The sequence below is a fragment of the Hypanus sabinus genome, chromosome 24 (assembly GCF_030144855.1).
Source record: "Hypanus sabinus isolate sHypSab1 chromosome 24, sHypSab1.hap1, whole genome shotgun sequence".
NCBI classification, from domain to species: Eukaryota; Metazoa; Chordata; class Chondrichthyes; order Myliobatiformes; family Dasyatidae; genus Hypanus; species Hypanus sabinus.
This window is the reverse complement of record NC_082729.1, coordinates 37,471,008-37,491,556: the sequence shown is the minus strand read 5'-3', so window position 1 is coordinate 37,491,556 and position 20,549 is coordinate 37,471,008. Positions and strand designations below refer to the sequence as shown.

At 52.1% G+C, this 20,549-nt stretch overlaps 1 protein-coding gene across 1 annotated transcript in view; it reads left to right on the top strand.

The window, feature by feature from the left end:
• Positions 1 to 19,715, top strand: part of LOC132380749 (fibulin-2-like) — a 28,065-nt gene extending 8,350 nt beyond the window's left edge. Inside the window, exons 2-9 of the mRNA XM_059949740.1 lie at positions 6,107 to 6,704; positions 9,332 to 9,430; positions 12,472 to 12,583; positions 13,240 to 13,369; positions 13,871 to 14,087; positions 15,175 to 15,243; positions 15,494 to 15,595; positions 19,456 to 19,715. Coding sequence (XP_059805723.1) covers positions 6,128 to 6,704; positions 9,332 to 9,430; positions 12,472 to 12,583; positions 13,240 to 13,369; positions 13,871 to 14,087; positions 15,175 to 15,243; positions 15,494 to 15,595; positions 19,456 to 19,715 — 1,566 coding nt within the window. The 5' untranslated portion in view covers positions 6,107 to 6,127. The remainder of the gene's footprint in view (positions 1 to 6,106; positions 6,705 to 9,331; positions 9,431 to 12,471; positions 12,584 to 13,239; positions 13,370 to 13,870; positions 14,088 to 15,174; positions 15,244 to 15,493; positions 15,596 to 19,455) is intronic.
• Positions 19,716 to 20,549: the final 834 nt, after the last annotated feature.

The window sequence follows — 20,549 nt, the reverse complement described above, 5'->3', positions numbered from 1 at the left end:
TCCTCTAGGGAGGCCATTTGGGTGGAATTGAAGAATGGGAAAGGTGCAGTAACACTGATAGGAGTGTATTATAGGCCACCTAATGGGGCGTGTGAGTTGGAAGAGCAAATGTGTAAGGAGATAGCAGATATTTGTAGTAAACACAAGGTGGTGATTGTGGGAGATTTTAATTTTCCACACGTAGACTGGGAAGCTCATTCTGCAAAAGGGCTGGATGGTTTAGAGTTTGTGAAATGTGTGCAGGATAGTTTTTGCAACAATACATAGAAGTACCGACTAGAGATGGGGCAGTGTTGGATCTCCCGTTAGGGAATGCGATAGGTCAGCTGACAGATGTATGTGTTGGGGAGCACTTCGGGTCCAGTGATCACAATAGCATTAGCTTCAATATAATTATGGAGAAGGACAGGACTGGACCTAGAGTTGAGATTTTTGATTGGAGAAAGGCTAACTTTGAGGGGATGCGAAGGGATTTAGAGAGAGTGGATTGGGTCAAGTTGTTTTATGGGAAGGATGTAATAGAGAAATGGAGGTCATTTAAGGGTGAAATTATGAGGGTACAGAATCTTTATGTTCCTGTTAGGGTGAAAGGAAAGGTTAAAGGTTTGAGAGCACCATGGTTTTCAAGGGATATTAGAAATTTGGTTCAGAAAAAGAGGGATGTCTACAATAGATATAGGCAGCATGGAGTAAAGGAATTGCTCGAGGAATATAAAGAATGTAAAAGGAATCTTAAGAAAGAGATTAGAAAAGCTAAAAGAAGATACGAGGTTGGTTTGGCAAATAAGGTGAAAGTAAATCCGAAAGGTTTCTACAGTTATATTAAAAACAAGAGGATGGTGAGGGTTAAAATTGGCCCCTTAGAGAATCAGAGTGGTCAGCTATGTGTGGAACCGAGGGAGATGGGAGAGATTTTGAATGATTTCTTCTCTTCGGTATTCACTAAGGAGAAGGATATTGAATTGTCTAAGGTGTGGGAAACAAGTAAGGAAGTTATGGAACCTATGACAATTAAAGAGGTGGAGGTACTGGCGCTTCTAAGAAATTTAAAAGTGGATAAATCTCCGGATCCTGACAGGATATTCCCCAGGACCTTGAGGGAAGTTTGTGTAGAAATAGCAGGAGCACTGACGGAGATCTTTAATATGTCATTAGAAACGGGGATTGTGCCGGAGGATTGGCGTATTGCTCATGTGGTTCCATTGTTTAAAAAGGGTTCTAGAAGGAAGCCTAGCAATTATAGACCTGTCAGTTTGACATCAGTGGTGGGTAAATTAATGGAAAGTATTCTTAGAGATAGTATTAATAATTATCTGGATAGACGGGATCTGATTAGGAGTAGCCAGCATGGATTTGTGCGTGGAAGGTCATGTTTGACAAACCTTATTAAATTTTTTGAAGAAGTTACGAGGAATTTTGACGAGGGTAAGGCAGTGGATGTCGTCTATATGGACTTCAGCAAAGCCTTTGACAAAGTTCCACATGGAAGGTTAGTTAAGAAGGTTCAGTCGTTAGGTATTAATGCTGGAGTAATAAAATGGATTCAACAATGGCTAGATGGAAGATGCCAGAGAGTAGTGGAGGATAATCGTTTATCGGTATGGAGGCTAGTGACTAGCGGGGTGCCTCAGGGATCTGTTTTGGGCCCAATGTTGTTTGTAATATACATAAATGATCTGGATGATGGGGTGGTAAATTGGATTAGTAAGTATGCCGATGATACTAAGGTAGGAGGTGTTGTGGATAATGAGATGGATTTTCAAAGCTTGCAGGGAGATTTATGCCGGTTAGAAGAATGGGCTGAACGTTGGCAGATGGAGTTTAATGCTGAGAAGTGTGAGGTTCTACATTTTGGCAGGAATAATCCAAATAGAACATACAGAGTAAATGGTAGGGCATTGAGGAATGCAGAGGAACAGAGAGATCTAGGAATAACTGTGCATAGTTCCCTGAAAGTGGAGTCTCATGTAGATAGGGTGGTGAAGAGGGCTTTTGGAACACTGGCCTTTATAAATCAAAGCATTGAGTACAGAAGTTGGGATGTAATGCTAAAGTTGTACAAGGCATTGGTAAGGCCAAATTTGGAGTATTGTGTGCAGTTCTGGTCACCGAATTATAGGAAAGATATCAATAAATTAGAGAGAGTGCAGAGACGATTTACTAGGATGTTACCTGGGTTTCAGCACTTAAGTTACAGAGAAAGGTTGAACAAGTTAGGTCTCTATTCATTGGAGCGTAGAAGGTTGAGGGGGGATTTGATCGAGGTATTTAAAATTTTGAGAGGGATAGATAGAGTTGACGTGAACAGGCTGTTTCCATTGAGAGTAGGGGAGATTCAAACTAGAGGACATGATTTGAGAGTTAGGGGGCAGAAGTTTAAGGGAAACATGAGGGGGTATTTCTTTACTCAAAGAGTGATAGCTGTGTGGAATGAGCTTCCTGTAGAAGTAGTAGAGGCCAGTTCAGTTGTGTCATTTAAGGTAAAATTGGATAGGTATATGGACAGGAAAGGAGTGGAGGGTTATGGGCTGAGTGCGGGTAGGTGGGACTAGGTGAGATTAAGGGTTCGGCACGGACCAGGAGGGCCAAGATGGCCTGTTTCCGTGCTGTGATTGTTATATGGTTATATGGTTATTGTCCCTACCCGAGACGTGCCGGACATCCGTCGTGTATTCAGAGATGTAGGACAGGTGGCGTTGCTGGCGGGACGACCAGGGGTCGGACGCTTTCGTAAACGCAAAGGTATGCGGTTTGTGGTCCGTGAACGCGGTGAAGGGCCGACCTTCTAGGAAGTACCTGAAATGCCGGATTGCCAGGTAGAGCGCCAACAGTTCTCGGTCGGAAGCACTGTACTTGAGCTCGGGTGGCCGCAGGTGTTTGCTGAAAAACGCCAGGGGTTGTCAGCGACCTGCGATGAGTTGCTCCAGCACCCCACCGACTGCCGTGTTGGATGCGTCCACTGTGAGGGCGGTAGGGGCGTCCATTCTGGGATGTACTAGCATTGCGGCATTCGCCAAAGCTTCCTTCGTTTGAACGAAAGCGGCGGCGGATTCCTCGTCCCAGGTAATGTCCTTGCTCGGACCCGACATCAGGGCGAACAGGGGGCGCATGATCCGGGCAGCTGAAGGGAGGAAGCGGTGGTAGAAATTGACCATACCTACGAATTCCTGAAGGCCTTTGATCGTGGTGGGTCGGGGAAAGAGGCGGACCGCATCTACCTTAGCGGGCAGAGGGGTTGCCCCGTCTTTAGTAATCCTGTGGCCCAGGAAGTCAATGGTATCGAGTCCGAACTGGCATTTGGCGGGGTTGATTGTAAGACCATACTCACTCAGTCGGGCATAGAGTTGACGGAGGTGGGACAGATGCTCCTGACGACTGCTGCTGGCTATGAGGATGTCGTCCAAATAGATGAATGCGAAGTCCAGGTCCCGTCCCACCGCGTCCATTAACCGCTGGAATGTCTGTGCGGCATTCTTTAGGCCGAACGGCATGCGGAGGAACTCAAAAAGGCCGAGCGGAGTGATGAGAGCCGTTTTGGGGACGTCGTCAGGATGCATCGGGATTTGATGGTATCCCCGGACGAGGTCTACCTTGGAGAAGATCCGTGCGCCGTGCAGGGTTGCTGCAAAGTCCTGAATGTGCGGCACAGGGTAGCGGTCCGGTGTTGTAGCCTCGTTCAGCCTGCGGTAGTCGCCGCACGGTCTCCAGCCTCCCGTCGCTTTGGGCACCATGTGCAGGGGGGAGGCCCATGGGCTGTCAGACCGCCGGATGATCCCCAATTCCTCCATCCTCTGGAACTCCTCCTTCGCCAGTCGGAGCTTGTCCGGGGGGAGCCGCCGAGCACGGGCGTGGAGGGGTGGTCCCTGGGTCGGGATGTGGTGCTGTACGCCGTGTCGGGGCATGGCTGCCGTGAACTGCGGTGCCGGAACCGATGGGAAATCCGCCAGGACCCTGGTGAAGTCGTTGTCGGACAGCGTGATGGAGCCGAGGTGAGGGGCTGGCAACCGGGCTGCACCCAGGGAGAACGTCTGAAAGGTCCCGGCGTGGACCAGTCTCTTCCTGGGCAGGTCGACCAGTAGGCTGTGAGCCCGCAAAAAATCCGCACCCAGAAGCGGTTGGGCTACGGCGGCCAGTGTAAAGTCCCACGTGAACTGGCTGGAGCCGAACTGTAGCTGCACCTGACGGGTGCCATAGGTCCTTACTGTGCTGCCGTTCACGGCCCTCAGGGGGGGACCCGGTGCCCTTCTGCGGGTGTCGTAACTCGTCGGAGGTAAAACGCTGATCTCGGCACCAGTGTCGACCAAAAACCGGCGACCCGACCTTCTGTCCCACACATACAGGAGGCTATCCCGATGGCCAGCCGCCGTAGCCATCAGCGGCGGCTGGCCCTGGCGTTTCCCGGGAACTTGCAGGGCGGGCGACAACGGTGGGCTTCTGCACCCCACCGCTGGTGGTAGAAGCACCAGTGTTCATTGGGCCGGGGGTTAGCGGGCTCTGCGGCCGGGCCTGGACTGGTTTGCTGCTGGGAGCGTGGCTGGGTGATCTGTGCGATGGACGCCCCGCTCACCTTTTTGGCGTTCCACAGCAAGTCCGCCCGGGCTGCCACCTTCCGGGGGTCACTGAAATCCGCGTCGGACAGCAGCAGGCGTATGTCCTCGGGCAGCTGCTCCAGGAATGCCTGCTCAAACATGAGGCATGTGTGTCCGTCGGCCAGAGACAACATCTCATTCATTAAAGCCGATGGAGGTCTGTCGCCCAAGCCATCCAGGTGCAGTAAACGGGCAGCCCGCTCGCGCCGTGAGAGTCCGAAAGTCCTGAGGAGCAGGGCTTTGAATTCCGTGTACTTGCCGTCTGCCGGGGGCGACTGTACGAACTCCGCGACCTGGGCCGCTGTGTCCTGGTCGAGGGAACTCACCACTTAGTAGTAGCGGGTGTCTTCTGAGGTGATCTGGCGAACGTGGAATTGGGCTTCGGCTTGCTGGAACCATAGGTCCTGGCGCTGTGTCCAGAAACCCGGCAGTTTCAACGAAACCGCATGAATAGAGGCGGCGTCGGTCATTTCTGGTCCAAAAATCGTTTGGACCGTCGGGGTCACCAATTGTAGCGGTGTGCTACAAGCAGCGCTAAAATTACGACACGGAGTCGGTAACTGCAGTCGAAGGAAAAACTTTATTCGAAATCCCCAGCCTCACTTTGAAGCCTCCCTCAACCTGCCCCCCGTGGCGCAGAGGCTCCAAACCTCTGTGCTCGCAAACCCCCGTAGGCTATCTTCCTTAGCCGGAACGCTGGCTAATTGTGAGCCGGTTCGGATGTGCCAGGAAATGGGTCGCCACAGTATACTATATAAATAGTTGAGATGCTTCACTACTCAGTTGGAGTTTATAGTTACTGAAAGGGAGCGTTGTGAATTTAATATCGCAGATATTTGAGTAATCTTGTCTATATGCTGGTTGATTAAGTAATCTTGTTCTTTAAGTAATTCATTACAGTTTATACATATAAATATGCGAATTCTATACGTCATCGCGCTGCCGCGTGATAGGTGCGTGCCTCGCTTAAAATAAACGAGGTTATACCTGCATTTTCCGACTGTTGTGTCTTCCTCTAAATTACTTTAATGTTTAGAACTTACTAAACATAACAGTGATCTCTAGTCCTGACCCTGGGAGAGTGTGATGGGTCGGTGTGGGGGGAGTTTCACTCTGTGTCTGACCCCGGGAGTGTGTGATGGGTCGGTGTGGGGGGAGCCTCACTCTGTGTCTGACCCCGGGAGTGTGAGATGGGACAGTGTGGAGGGAGATTCACTCTGTGTCTGACCCCGGGAGTGTGTGATGGGTCGGTGTGGGGGGAGCCTCACTCTGTGTCTGACCCCGGGAGTGTGTGATGGGTCGGTGTGGGGGGAGCCTCACTCTGTGTCTGACCCCGGGAGTGTGAGATGGGACGGTGTGGTGGGAGGTTCACTCTGTGTCTGACCCCGGGAGTGTGAGATGGGACGGTGTGGTGGGAGGTTCACTCTGTGTCTGACCCCGGGAGTGTGTGATGGGTCGGTGTGGAGGGAATTTCTCTCTGGGACTGTTTGTGACAATCTTCTTCTCTCTCCCTGCAGATCCCCTCCTGGAACCAAACAATGAGCTCCTTGCGCAGTGGGATCTTCCTGTGCGCCGCCTTAGCCCTGTCGTCGGCCCAGGCGGGGCTGGACTGCACAGGGGTGGAGTGCGCAGAACTGCAGGGCTGCATTGAGGAGAAGCTGGAGGACGGCGAGTGCTGCTCCCGCTGCCTGCAGAGGGGCTGCCCCTGCCGGGGCCTCGCCTATTACGAGTGCCTGCGGGCTGGCTTTCAGTGGGGGACTGTCCCCGCCGGCGCGTCCTTCCCTTCTGGCTCCCGCGGCGCGTTCTGCCGGTGCCCGGAGGAAGGGGGCGAACTCGCCTGCGACAGCCCCGTCCCCTGTCTCCCTCTTCCCCAAAACTGCGCCCGGGTCCACCGTCCCCGGGGTGGCTGCCCCAGGTGCGCCCTGCTGGGCTGCTTCAGCGGAGGGCGGCTCCATCCCGTCGGGCACTCTTTCCGACCCGACCCCTGCACCCTGTGCCATTGTCTCGCCTCTGGCTCCTTCTCCTGTGCCTCGGACCACGGCTGCAGGGGCCAACGGGGCGATGATGGGCCGGTCCCCAGTGACCAGAGGCAGCCGGCAGCTGAGGCGGCTGGAGGTGAGTGCGGAGAAGACGTGGTTGAAGGTTATTATTATGGACGGGTGTCAAGACCGATGGGGGGGTTGTGTGGAGAAGATTCTGGATGTTGTGGGAGGGGCACCATTAGAGAGATGAATGGAGGGAATGAATTGTGAATACAGAATACACAATGGAAGGAGGGGAAGAGAGTGCTAATTAAAAGAGTATTGTGCAGGAAGGGATGAAGAAATAGGGAAACACGGGGGGGGGGGTTCACATGATTACATACGGGTGACGTCTGGTGGAGGTGAGGGCAAGGAAGGATAGGGAGAAGATTTTGTAAGGTGAGGCTTAAGTTTGTAATTACAGAGGGGCGGTGAAGGGGCACAAGAAGGGACAGGCGTTGTCCAGAATTGGGGGGAGGGTGTCCTTATAGAGAGTATTGGGAATTCATTAAGAGAAATTAATGGGGGACACAATTAGATGGGTATTAACTCAAGAGTTGGGGTGGGAGGGAGAAGATTTTGGAGAGAGGGCAGCTCAAAAAAGCCCGGTTAGACAACACTTGGGAGTATCTGGCCGCCTTATGTTAGGAAGGATGTGGAAGCTTTAGAGAGGGTGCAGAGGAGATTCACCAGGATGCTGCCCGGGTTCGAGAGGGTGCAGAGGAGATTCACCAGGATGCTGCCTGGATTAGAGAGGGTGCAGAGGAGATTCACCAGGATGCTGCCGGGATTAGAGAGGGTGCAGAGTAGATTCACCAGGATGCTGCCGGGATTAGAGAGGGTGCAGAGGAGATTCACCAGGATGCTGCCGGGATTAGAGAGGGTGCAGAGGAGATTCACCAGGATGCTGCCGGGATTAGAGAGGGTGCAGAGGAGATTCACCAGGATGCTGCCGGGATTAGAGAGGGTGCAGAGGAGATTCACCAGGATGCTGCCGGGATTAGAGAGGGTGCAGAGGAGATTCACCAGGATGCTGCCCGGGTTCGAGAGGGTGCAGAGGAGATTCACCAGGATGCTGCCTGGATTAGAGAGGGTGCAGAGGAGATTCACCAGGATGCTGCCGGGATTAGAGAGGGTGCAGAGGAGATTCACCAGGATGCTGCCGGGATTAGAGAGGGTGCAGAGGAGATTCACCAGGATGCTGCCGGGATTAGAGAGGGTGCAGAGGGGATTCACCAGGATGCTGCCGGGATTAGAGAGGGTGCAGAGGAGATTCACCAGGATGCTGCAGGGATTAGAGAGGGTGCAGAGGGGATTCACCAGGATGCTGCCGGGATTAGAGAGGGTGCAGAGGAGATTCACCAGGATGCTGCCGGGATTAGAGAGGGTGCAGAGGAGATTCACCAGGATGCTGCCGGGATTAGAGAGGGTGCAGAGGGGATTCACCAGGATGCTGCCGGGATTAGAGAGGGTGCAGAGGAGATTCACCAGGATGCTGCAGGGATTAGAGAGGGTGCAGAGGGGATTCACCAGGATGCTGCCGGGATTAGAGAGGATGCAGAGGAGATTCACCAGGATGCTGCCGGGATTAGAGAGGGTGCAGAGGAGATTCACCAGGATGCTGCCGGGATTAGAGAGGGTGCAGAGGAGATTCACCAGGATGCTGCCGGGATTAGAGAGGGTGCAGAGGGGATTCACCAGGATGCTGCCGGGATTAGAGAGGGTGCAGAGGGGATTCACCAGGATGCTGCCGGGATTAGAGAGGGTGCAGAGGGGATTCACCAGGATGCTGCCGGGATTAGAGAGGGTGCAGAGGGGATTCACCAGGATGCTGTCTGGATTAGAGAGGGTGCAGAGGAGATTCACCAGGACGCTGCCTGGATTAGAGAGGGTGCAGTGGAGATTCACCTGGGTGCTGCCGGGATTAGAGAGGGTGCAGAGGAGATTCACCAGGATGCTGCCCGGGATTAGAGAGGGTGCAGAGGAGATTCACCAGGATGCTGCCCGGGTTAGAGAGGGTGCAGAGGAGATTCACCAGGACGCTGCCTGGATTAGAGAGGGTGCAGAGGAGATTCACCAGGATGCTGCCAGGATTAGAGAGGGTGCAGAGGAGATTCACCAGGACGCTCTCTGGATTAGAGAGGGTGCAGAGGGGATTCACCAGGATGCTGTCTGTATTAGAGAGGGTGCAGAGGGGATTCACCAGGATGCAGTCTGGATTAGAGAGCAGGTCTTAAAAGAGGAGAGGTTGAGTGAGCCGGGACTTTTCTCTTTGGAGTGACGGAGGGCGAGAGGTGACTTGATAGAATAGAAAAGATAGCAGAGACGCTTTCCCAGGGAGGATATGTCTAATATCAGGGGGAATAATTCTAAAGTGATCGGGGAAGAGGATGTCAGAGGTGGTTTTTATTATTCACACAGAGACTGGTGTTTGCATGGAACACGATGGTGGTAAAGGCAGATACATTAGGGTCATTTAGAAGCCTCTTATTCAGGCAGCTAAGATAGAAAATGGAGTGCTCTGTGGGAGGGAAGGGTTAGGTTGGTTTGGGAGTAGGCTGAAGGATCGACTCAATATCAACGGCCGAAGGGTCTGTGCTGTGTTGTTCTGTGGGGCGGAGAGGCAGAAAGGGCGGCCGCTGAGGGGGATGGGGTGTGGGGAGGGAAGGAGAGAGACATTCGTAACAAAGGGGTCGGGGTGAGCTGACCGTGTGTTTCCAGCCGCAGATTCCAAGGTGACGGCCAGAGCAGACGGGGAGGAGACGAGGCTGGAGAAGAAGCAGGCAGACCCTGCCCAGGTGGCAGTCTCCCGTGAGAGAGGTAACGGGGGACTGGGGAGGCTGGCTTTTACTCCTGGATTGTCTCTGCGACAGCCACATTAAGCTGGGGCTCATTCATACCGCAAAGGGTAGGAAATGAGAGTGCGGAGCCTGCCTCTGGTGGGATCATAGAAACACAGAAACATAGAAAATAGGTGCAGGAGTAGGCCCTTCGGCCTGCACCGCCATTCAGTATGATCATGGCTGATCATCCAACTCAGAACCCTGTACCTGCTTTCTCTCCATACCCCCGATCCCTTTAGCCACAAGGGCCATATCTAACTTCCTCTTAAATATAACCAATGAACCGGCCTCAACTGTTTCCTGTGGCAGAGAATTCCACAGATTCACCACTCTATGTGTGAAGAAGTTTTTCCTCATCTCGGTCCTAAAAGGCTTCCCCTTTATCCTTAAACTGTGACCCCTCGTTCTGGACTTCCCCAACATCGGAAACAATCTTCCTGCATCTAGCCTGTCCAATCCCTTTAGAATTTTATACGTTTCAATAAGATCCCCCTTCAATCTTCGAAATTCCAGTGAGTATAAGCCTAGTCGATCCAGTCTTTCTTCATATGAAAGTCCTGCCATCCCAGGAATCAATCTGGTGAACCTTCTCTGTACTCCTGATCACCCCAGGTCAAACCTTCCATCATTTCTGAAGGGTCAGCTGAGGTTGCAGTTGGAGGAGGAGGAGGCATCTGATGAGGAAGATTGGGGAGAGGGACATCAGATTGGGCTGGGGTTAGATAAACTCCTTGAGATTGTCATAGGTGGGGGAGGTAGTGGGGATGACCTCTCACTATCCCAATGGTGTGTGTCTCAAATAGCCTCTGACAACCTTTACGTGTCTCAGCTACTAAGCCCGGTGGAACCATTTCTGTTGACAGGAGGCCGGTTACTGGCGCCTTAAAGCCAGTCGCTTCGGGCAGATGGATCTCGTCAGCCGCGGTTGGCAGCTGAGCCAGGAGAAGGAAAACTCTGATCTCAAACGCCAGCTGCCCTGCGGCTGCACCCGCTCGTGGGGAAAGCTTCAGGTATAAACCTGGTGGAAAAGCCCAGAACCGGAGTCCCGAAGACAGTCCTGCGCTGAGTTCAAGGCCGACTGGCAACTCCTGCGATGCCGCTGGGGCCAAACTCCATCGGTCTCTGCTATGTGGAGGGGGGAGAGGGGGCAGCAGCTTGGTCTCCATACTGCACCGCCCTGGCTTGCGCATCATGTAAGCAGCTGGGACACGAGACCCACGGCCGACTCTTGCCTTGGGTTTAGGAGAAACTTCCTGACTCTGGGATCTGTGGATCTCCCCAACCACCCTTCCATGAGACGCAGGAGCAGAACTAGGCCATTCGGCCCTGATTTAGTGTCATAACCTTCGACGCCCTTACTGATTGAGAACTTATCAAACTCCGCTTTAAATACACCCAGTGACTCGGCCTCCACGACCGTCAGCGACAATGAATTCCACAGATTCACCACCCTCTGGCTAAAGAAATTTCTCCTCATCTCTGTTTCAAAGGGACGTCCTTCTATTCTGAGGCAGTGCCCTCTGATCCTAGACTCCCAACTATAGGAAGCTTCCTTTAAATGTCCACTCTTTCTAAGTCTTTTGATATTCAATGCGATCTCCCTCCTCATTCTTCTAAACTACAGCAAGTACAGTCTCTCAACTCGTACAGCACAGAACACGTCCCGTTCGCACCAAATAAGATTCCCATCTGAGCTTGTCCCTTTAACATGAACGTACGGCGCAGGAAAAGGCCATTCGGCCCACAACGTACGTGCTAGGAACCCTGCTAATTTAGCTAAATCTGTTCTGCCTGCGCACGATGACCTGGTCATGGTCAGCTATGGATGTTGTGTCCCAGTTGTCTACGAGGTACACAAGCCAGGGCAGGGCGGTACAGAGAGCAAGCTATTACCCGTGTAGCGGGCTCCCCCTCTCCGCGCATCCAAAGGAACGGCAGAGGCCGATACAGTTCGGCACCAGCGGCGTCGCGGAGTTGCCCGTCAGCGTTGAAGAGTATTAGAGACTCTAGCTCTGGATTTTCCCCTCGGGGTTTGCTCCCTGAACATTCCCCGTGAGTGGGTATAGCGGCAAGGTGGCGGAGGTTTGAGATCAGAGTTTCCTTCGATGAGCTGCCGACCGCGGCTGACGAGCCCCGTCTGCCCGAAGTGACGGGTTTGAAGGCGCCACTAACCAGCCTTTGCCCCTTCTCCTGCCAGTAGAAACTGTTCTGCTGAGCCACACATGAAGGCCAGGGGCTAGAGGGTTGTCAGAGGCTGTTTGAGACGTACGCCATTGGGGGCATTTAATAGGTAGTGGGAGCTTGTCCCCATTACCACCCCCGGCTATAACAACCTTAAGGAACCCAGATCTCCCCCTCCACTTGATCCCCACCTATATGGTGTCGAGAGGACCAGGCAGAAAAGCAAGGATTTAATGCTGAGGCTTTATAAGGTACCGGCATGGGCTCACTTGGAGTATTGTGGGCAGCTTTGGGCCCCTGACTCTGGAAAGTCTGTGCCGACTTTGGAGAGGGTTCCGAGGTGGTTCAGGGGTATGAGTCACTCTCGCAGGAATTCGGAAGGATGAGGGGGAATCTCATTGAAAGTCTCCTGTGGATGTCTCCTATGGCGGGGGAGTCCAGGACCGGAGGGCGCGGCCTCAGGACGTTCATTTAGAACGGAATTGAGGAGGAATTTCTTCAGCCGGTGGTGAATCTGTGGGATCTGTTGCCGCAGGTCATTGTGTGTGTACAAAATGGAGACTGATGGGCCAGGGCGTGAACGATTACAGGGGGAGGGCAGAAGAATAGGGCTGAGAGGCAAATGGATCGGCGATGGTGAAGCAGACTCGATGGGCCGAATGGTCTAATTCTGCTCCTAAATCTTATGGTATCTGCCTCTACCGCTGCCTCTGGGCTTGCTCCAGGCTCCCACCGCTTTCCGATTGGAATTCACACTCACTCCCCGTACGTACTCCGAAGCTGACAGTGAAACGGGTCGTTTGCGATCCGAGCTTTCCTGTGCCCTCCTCTCCTCAGCCGGACTCCCGGAGTCCCTCACCTCCTGCTGTACCGCCGGACGGCGCCGGGCCTCCGCAGACGGGAAGTGCCCCAGGGAGTCGGCCCCCCCGGCGGATTCGGAGCTCTGCAGGTAATTCCTTCGCTTCACTGGTGCTGTCAGAATGTGTGTGCATGCGACTACACATCCGTGTGGAGGTCCACCTGCGCATCCCTGCTTGTAGCTGTCAGTCCAGTGTTTAAGAATGTGTACGTGTCCCCTCGGAACTCGGTGCTTGTTCCCGGGTGTATCTCTGTTTATTTGTCTGTTGTGTGTACGTGAGCGTGTCTGCGCGCCTCTCCGAATCTGTGAATATCTGAGTATTTTCCTGTAAGACCCTTGGTCTTGGCACGGGGATCTGCGTTTCTGTGGGAGTCTTGAGTGTGTTTCGGCGAGAATGTGTGTGTCTGAGTGTGAGAATGTGTGTGTCTCAGTGTGTGTGAGGATCTATGTGTCTCAGTGTGTGTGATTGTGTATCTGCATGTTACGTCTAATAGCGGGTAATGTAGGTGTGTGACAGTGTAACGTCTGAGTGTGAAATCTGCGCGTGAGTGTGATGTCAGTGTTTGCGATGACATACGTGTGTGAGAATATAATTTCAGCGCGCATAAGCCTGAGTGTGCCATTCACTTGTCTGAGTGTGTCCATGTGAGCGCGCTCTGTGAGTGTGTGCTCGTGTCCGGGTCTGTGTTGCCTCTCCCCGCTGTACTGGACGTGTTTCTGCTCCGGACTGTGGGTCACCCACCCAGGGAGCTGCAGGAGCTGTGCTGTCTGTCGGCGCTCGACGAGGCCAGGTGCCGGGCGGGCGTGGAGGCCGCGCAGAGCGGGGACCGCTGTCTCCGGGATGAGACAGGAGGCTGCGGATCAGATTCATTTAAGGTGAGCCCCCTTCCCCGCACCTCGCCCCAGCTCCAGTGCCCACGGCGGGGGGCGGGGGGAGGTGATCAGGGCTGTGGTCCCGACCAGTACTGTACAGGCTGGGGTTCAGTTAGGGTACAGTGCCGATAAAAAGTATTCCCCCACCCCCAGAAATGTTCATGTTTTATTGTTTTACAACATTGAGTTACAGTGGATTTAATTAGTTTTTTTTATACTGATCAACAGAAAAAGACCGGTATCAAAGTGACAACAAATCTCTACAAAGTGATCTAAATTAATTACAAATATAAAACACAAAATTGACCCCTCTGTCGCCCCTCCCTCCTTTCCTCCTCCTCCTCCCTTCCTCCGACCTCTCATTTCCTGTTTCTTCCCCCTCCCTCTACCTCCAGCCTACCCCTCACTCCCTCTCTCCCTGCCCTGGGCTGGGCCTGGAAAGCAAAGGGTATAGAGGTGGAACAAGGCATGTCTGGCCACTCAGCCCATCTCTCCCCCTGCTAGCGCTGCTGCAAGTGCTGCTGGCTTGGCCTGGATTCGGCCTCTCGCGGTCTGCCCTGCGACTGGCCCCATCGGCTCGGAGCCGCCTGTTCGCAGGCCGCCTCTGCCTGCTGCCGCCGTCGGGCCGACCCACGCCCCTCCGGAGACCAGCGCCCGGACAAGACCTCCTCAACCGGGAACCGTCGGGAGGCAAGGTGGCCGCAGGAGGGAGTGTCAGAAGGTGAGTGAGGGGGTGAGGGGAGAGGGAGGGGCCCGTCCTGGAGGTAGGCAGGACAAGAAGGTACGCGGGAAGGGGCTGTGTTTATTTGGAGGCCCGCGGTATGGGGACAGGGTTGTGTGACCCAGACATCACAGTACAGACCTTTCGGCCCACAATGTTGTACTAACCCTTTTACTTACTCTAAGACTAATCTATCCTTCCCTCCCAATAACCCTCCATTTTTCTATCATCCAGGTGTCTTAAGAGTCTTTAAAATGTCCCTAAAGTATCTGCCCCTATCACCACCCCTGGCAGGGTGCTCTACACACCCACCACTCTGTGTGAAAAAAACCAAACTTTCCTCCAATCAACATGCCCTCTTGTATTAACCCTTTCATTCCACTCTTACCATCTTGTACATCTCCATCAAGTTACCTTTCATTATACTCCTTTCCAAAGTGAAAAGACCAAGCTCGCTCAACCTCTCCTCATAAGACGAGCTCTCTAATGCAGGCGGCATCCTGGTAAATCTCTGCCCCCTCTCTAAATCTTCCTCAGTCTTCCCATAATGAATTGACCAGAACTGAACACAGTCCAAGTGTGGTCTGACCAGGGTTTTATAGAGCTGCAACATTACCTCTTAGCTCTTGAACTCAATCCCCCGATTAATGAAGGCCAGCACACCCTATACACCTTGTCCACCCTATCAGACTCCCTTACACTAGGGGAAAATGTGGTGACCAACCATTCACCTTTGCCCCTTTTGATTTAATGCATCCCAGTACAGTTCCCCCACCCCCATCTTCGCTCCAGGGAAATCAGCCCCACTCTGTCCTCCTAACTCAAGCCGTCCGGTCTGAGCATGGGGTCACCTGAAGCTCTTTGGCCAGACCCCCACCATTCCCTGGGCGAAATCCCCTCCCTCTCAGCCCGTTAGTGAGCCCTCGTGTGTCTCAGGCTGAGTGGGTGCGGCAGCCAGAATCAAGAGGAGGTATCTTCCCCCACCCCCTACCCCACTCAGCCCCCATCAGGAGGGGGTGGAGCCCAGGGCCATCGTCTCGGCCATGATATGGTTGTGTGCCAGTGACTGAATCTCTCTCCCTGGCAGAGGCGGGCAGAGGAGGAGGGGAGAGAGGACAAGGGGGTCTGTCACCAGGGGAGGAAGATGTCTGTGCAGGTAAGGTCAGCTCGTCCCCCAATCCCACCCCTTCCCCGTTGCCCCTCCTGTGGTAACCCTCCATTTGCCCCATCCTTCTGCCTGCCCTCCCTCCCTCTTCGCCCCCTCCTCGCTGTCTATCGGGAATTGAAGGGCCTCCTCGGAATGTGAAAGCGGGGATTTTCGTGGGTTGGGGGTTTGACTCATTCCCATTCCCCCTCCTCCCCGTGGCAGGGTAGCGCATTTTTAATGACTGATGTCGTGTTCCCAGGGCAGGCTCGCTGCTCCCATATCTGCTCTCCGTTCGGACATTCCCACGTGTGTACCTGCTTGCCGGGTTATCAGCTGCTGGCAGACGGAACGTCCTGTGAAGGTAATGCACGCCCCCCCCCCCCCCCCCCAAAGCCTTTCGTAAAGCTCCCGCCGTCCCCTTCCCACAACGTGATAAACTTCCGCCATTCTGAAATTTGGGAGGCACGGGATCCAGGGCAACTTGGATTCGGGAATCAGGACTACTCCACTATGTTCAGGAATGGAAATGCTGAGGCTTTACAGGAGACTGGTCAGACCGCAGTCAGAGTTTCAAGCCTCCTGTCCACGAGGAGACGTGCTGGCATTGGAGAGGGTCCAGGGAATCGCAGGACTGAAAGGGTTAATTCATTTATGAGGAGTGTTTGATGACTCTGTCTGTGCTCGCTGGTTTTTGAGGAATTGGGGGTGTGCATCTCATTGAAACCTACCAAATATTGAAATGCCTAGATAGAGCAGATGTGGAGAGAGTCTAATGGGGGAAGTCCAGGACCAGAGGGCACAGCCTCAGAAAACAGGGACGTCCCTTTAGAACAGAGATGAGGAGGAGTTTCTTTAGCCAGAGGGTGGTGAATCTGTGGAACTCATCGCTGCAGACAGCTGTGGAGGCCAAGTCATTGGGTATACTTAAAGCAGAGGTTGATAGGTTCTTGATTAGTCAGGGTATCAAAGGGTACGGGGAGAAGGCAGGAGAATGGGGTTGAGAGAGATAGTAAATGGCACAAAGTCGATGGTTTGAATGGCCTGGTTCTGCTCCAATGCCTTATGGCTCCTGAGTGAGTGTGGATAACTTCACTCATCCCAACACTAAACTGATCTTTTTTTTTTGTAACTTATTTTTTTATTGAAGTTCATCATCAAACAAACATTTCCATAAGATGTATTTCAGACATTGTACCTATATATCATATAATCATGTATATCACAAATCTCCACAAAGCATTTATCTGAGGTATACACTCATAGAAAAGAGTGGAAAGAAAAAACAAGCAAAAGGAAAGAACTATGTACAAGTAGGGAGTGATCTTTTTTTTAAACAACAGATTCATTGATTTGTGAGAATAAAATCAGGCCTATGAGGCATTATGTAGTTAAGCCATTTTTCCCAGTATGAGTCAAGTTGTTCCAAAATGAGTAAAATTCTCTTACGTTTGATTGGATTTGATAGCCCATTGACATTAAAAGAAACGAATTTTACCTTGTCCTTAGCCATCTGTATTTATCTGTCAATGTATCATTGAAATTAGAATAAAACTTAATCGATCTACTCCCTGAACAAGTAAGAACCAAGAAAAGCAAATAACAACAAAAATGGCAACGAACGTGTGATTCCAAGGCTGAGGTCTCTCATAGATGACTCTGCGTTGAGCTGGAGGAAATGCCTAGCTGTGCGGGATAACCCTCCTACTTGTGAATTGAGGGTCCCCACTACAGTATTCATAAAAGTCAGTGAACAAATCCATTACACAGTAAAGATTTCCCTGTGTACTCCTTATATATATACACACACACACACACATATATGTACAGATATATATATTCTCATTTTGGTGGGGAAAAAGGAGTAAGTGAGCGAATGAAGAATAACAACTAAATAATATAAAATCCACATTATAATACGTATTTCTCGAGATAGGTATATCACAGTGTACTTTTGCTTCCGTTTCACTTCTCAACATTTTTGAAGTTAGCCAGACCTTATGGCTCTTCTGGAGGGGGTGAGGACTGTCTTCGGGAAACTCCCGGTCTCTTCCTGATATATTTCTCTCGGCCTCCTCCCGTCTCGGGCAACCCCCGGCTTTCATGTCTGTAGTCGCTTCTTTCACTGTCTGGTACAACTGCGTCCCGTTATCATAAAACACTCGAAGTTTAGCAGGGTATGAAGTTTGAAATCTAATCTTGTTTTGCTTTAGTACTCGCTTTACTTCAGAGTGTTCTTTTCGTTTCTGCAGGACCGCGGGGGGTGTGGAGGGGGTAATTTTGGTCGAAATATATTAATCTATCGTCGTAAAACACTTCTTACTCCAGGCCCTTTATAGAATCTGTGCCTTGGTGCTGTACCGCAGGAGTTTAATTATTATTGAGCATGGCTTTCTATCCTGGGTAGGTTTTGGGACTAACGCGCGGTGGGCTCTTTCGACTTCCAGCTTCATAACCGGGGGAATATCCAGCACGTCCCGCAGTAACTTTCCGACAAACTCCATCATAGATGAGCCCTCCGCTCCTTTGGCAACGTTGTAGATTCTGATATTTTTCCGCCGTGATCTTCCCTCCAGATCAGGCAGTTTACCTTCTTGGTGATGTATGATTTTGATTGTCTTGCTCAGTATCCTTTCCACGTTTTGAACGCGATCTTCCACCTTCTCGATTCGTGTCTCTGCCACTGCTATCTTTTGATTAACGCTGGCGAGCTCTGCCTTAATATCACGGAGCTGCTGCTTTATATCTTTCTGGACCTCCATTATTTCCTTCAGGATTTCGAAGATACTCGCCGCTTCGCCTGAACGAGGCCCGGCAGCCGCCTCGGGTCGGAGAGCTGCTCGCTGCACTCCTCTCGGACGCAGGCTCAGCAGAGTCACTTGTTTTCCATTGCTTTTCCCCATTCTTGCTCCTCTTTTGAGTTCAAATATTTTTCAAAAAATATTATATTTGATGGGATAATGGGGCTTAATACGCATTTTTCAGGAGGAGCTAGTGACTTAAGTTACCATGACGTCACTGGAACCTCAATGACTTGATTTCATAACCTATGGACTCGACAACCCCTGTTCTCTGTGATAATCATTTCTTTATTGCATTTGCACAGTTCGCCGTCTTTAGGGCATTGCTTCTTTGAATGCTCTTGAATGCATTTGAATCTATTACATTTCTTTGATCCACTGTGAATTCCTGCAAGAAAATGAATCTCAAGGTAGTGTGTATTGAAATAGATGTATTTTGATAACAAACCTGCTTGGAACTTTGTACTTTTGAAGGAGTGTATTCTGCCTGGAGGTGGGGGGACACTGGTATTCAACAGGGATCTGTTCTGGGACCCCTGCTCTTTGTGATTTTTATAAATGACTTGAATGATGGTGGAAGGGTGGGTTAGTAAGTTTGCAGATGACACGAAGGTTGGTGGGTGGGGCTGTGGACTGTGTGGAAGGCTGTTGTAGGACACAGACTGAAAGCAGAGCTGGGCTGAGCAGTGGCAGATGCAGTTTAACCCGGGAAAGTGTCAGGTGATTCACTTCAGAAGGGTGAATTTGAAGGCGGATACAGGGTTAATGACAGCAGTGTGGAGGAACAGAGGGATCCTGGGGTCCACTTCCATCGATCCCCCAAAGTCAAGGAGGTGGTAAAGAAGGCGTACGGTGTGCTGGCCTTCATTAATCAGGGGATTGAGTCCAAGCGCTGTGAGGTAATGTTGCAGCTCTGTAAAACCCTGGTCAGACCACACTTGGTGTATTGTGTTGAGTTCTGGTTTCCTCGTTATAGGAAGGATGTGGAAGCTTTAGAGAAGGTGCAGAGGAGATGTACAAGCCTGCTGCTTGGATTAGAGAGCTTGTCTTATAGGTTGAATGAGTTAGGACTTTTCTCTTTGAAGTGGGAGGTGGCTTGATAGGGGTGTACAAGACCATAAAAGGCATGGCTAGGATACATTGCGAGCAGCTTTATCCCAGGGTGGAAATGGTTAATGCGAGGTGGCACCATTTTAAGGTGATTGGAGGGAAGTATGAGGGGGTGGATGTCAGAGGTCTGAGTGTGGTGGGGTATGGAATGCGCTGCCTGGGGACAAGACAACACGTTTTACCGCTTGTTACAATGTCCGTGTGAAAATAATGCTCTTCTTTCCTCTGAATCTTTAATACCCCTTCCCTACCACTCTTCCCCGCCTCTCCCCCCATACCCACTCCCGCACCCTACCCCCACCACATCGGACAGATGTGGACGAGTGCGCCTCAGGGGCTCACAACTGCTCCGGCCACGATAGGTGCGTCAATCTCGAAGGATCGTTCCGCTGCGTACAGACAGCAGGGTCCTGCAAGGACGGCTTCTCGATGAGTCAACAGGGGACCTGTGTCGGTAAGGATTACAGCAGAGCCGACAAATTGCATCTGCTGCTGGGTCGAACAGAAACCACAAACGATCATGAGAAAAAATGTTCACTGTATAGATCACCTCCTCTCCCCCTACCTCCGTGAGAGAGAGGGACAGAGAGACACCGGTCAGGGCACAGATCTCCACCGAGAGAGAGGGACAGAGAGAACCCGGTCAGTGTGCAGATCTCCCCCTGACAGAGAGGGACAGAGAGACATCGGTCAGTGTGCAGATCTCCCCTGAGAGAGAGGGACAGAGAGAACCCGGTCAGTGTACGGATCCCCCCTGACAGAGAGGGACAGAGAGATCCGGTCAGTGCACAGATCTCCCCCTGACAGAGAAAGGGACTGAGAGACACGGGTCAGTGTACAGATCTCCCCTGAGAGAGGGAATGAGAGACACAGGTCAGTGTACAGATCTCCCTCCAACAGAGAGGGAGTGAGAGACACAGGTCAGTGTACAGATCTCCCCCGAGAGAAAGGGACAGAGAGACCCTGGTCAGTGCACAGATCTCCCCCTGACAGAGAGAGGGACTGAGAGAAACGGGTCAGTGTACAGATCTCCCCTGAGAGAGGGACTGAGAGACACCGGTCAGTGCACAGATCTCCCCCTGACAGAGAGGGACAGAGAGACCCCAGTCAGTGCACAGATCTCCCCCTGACAGAGAGAGGGACTGAGGAGGACCGGTCAGTGTACAGATCTCGCCGGAGAGACAGGGACAGAAAGACACCGGTCAGTGTACAGATCTCCCCTGAGAGAGAGAGACTGAGAGACTCCAGTTAGTGTACAGATCTCCCCCAGATACAGAGGGACTGAGAGACACCAGTCAGTGTTCAGATCTCCCCCTGAGAAAGAGGGACTGAGAGACACCGGTCAGTGTACTGATCTCCCTCTGAGAGAGAGAGGGACTGAGAGACACCGGTCAGTGTACAGATCTC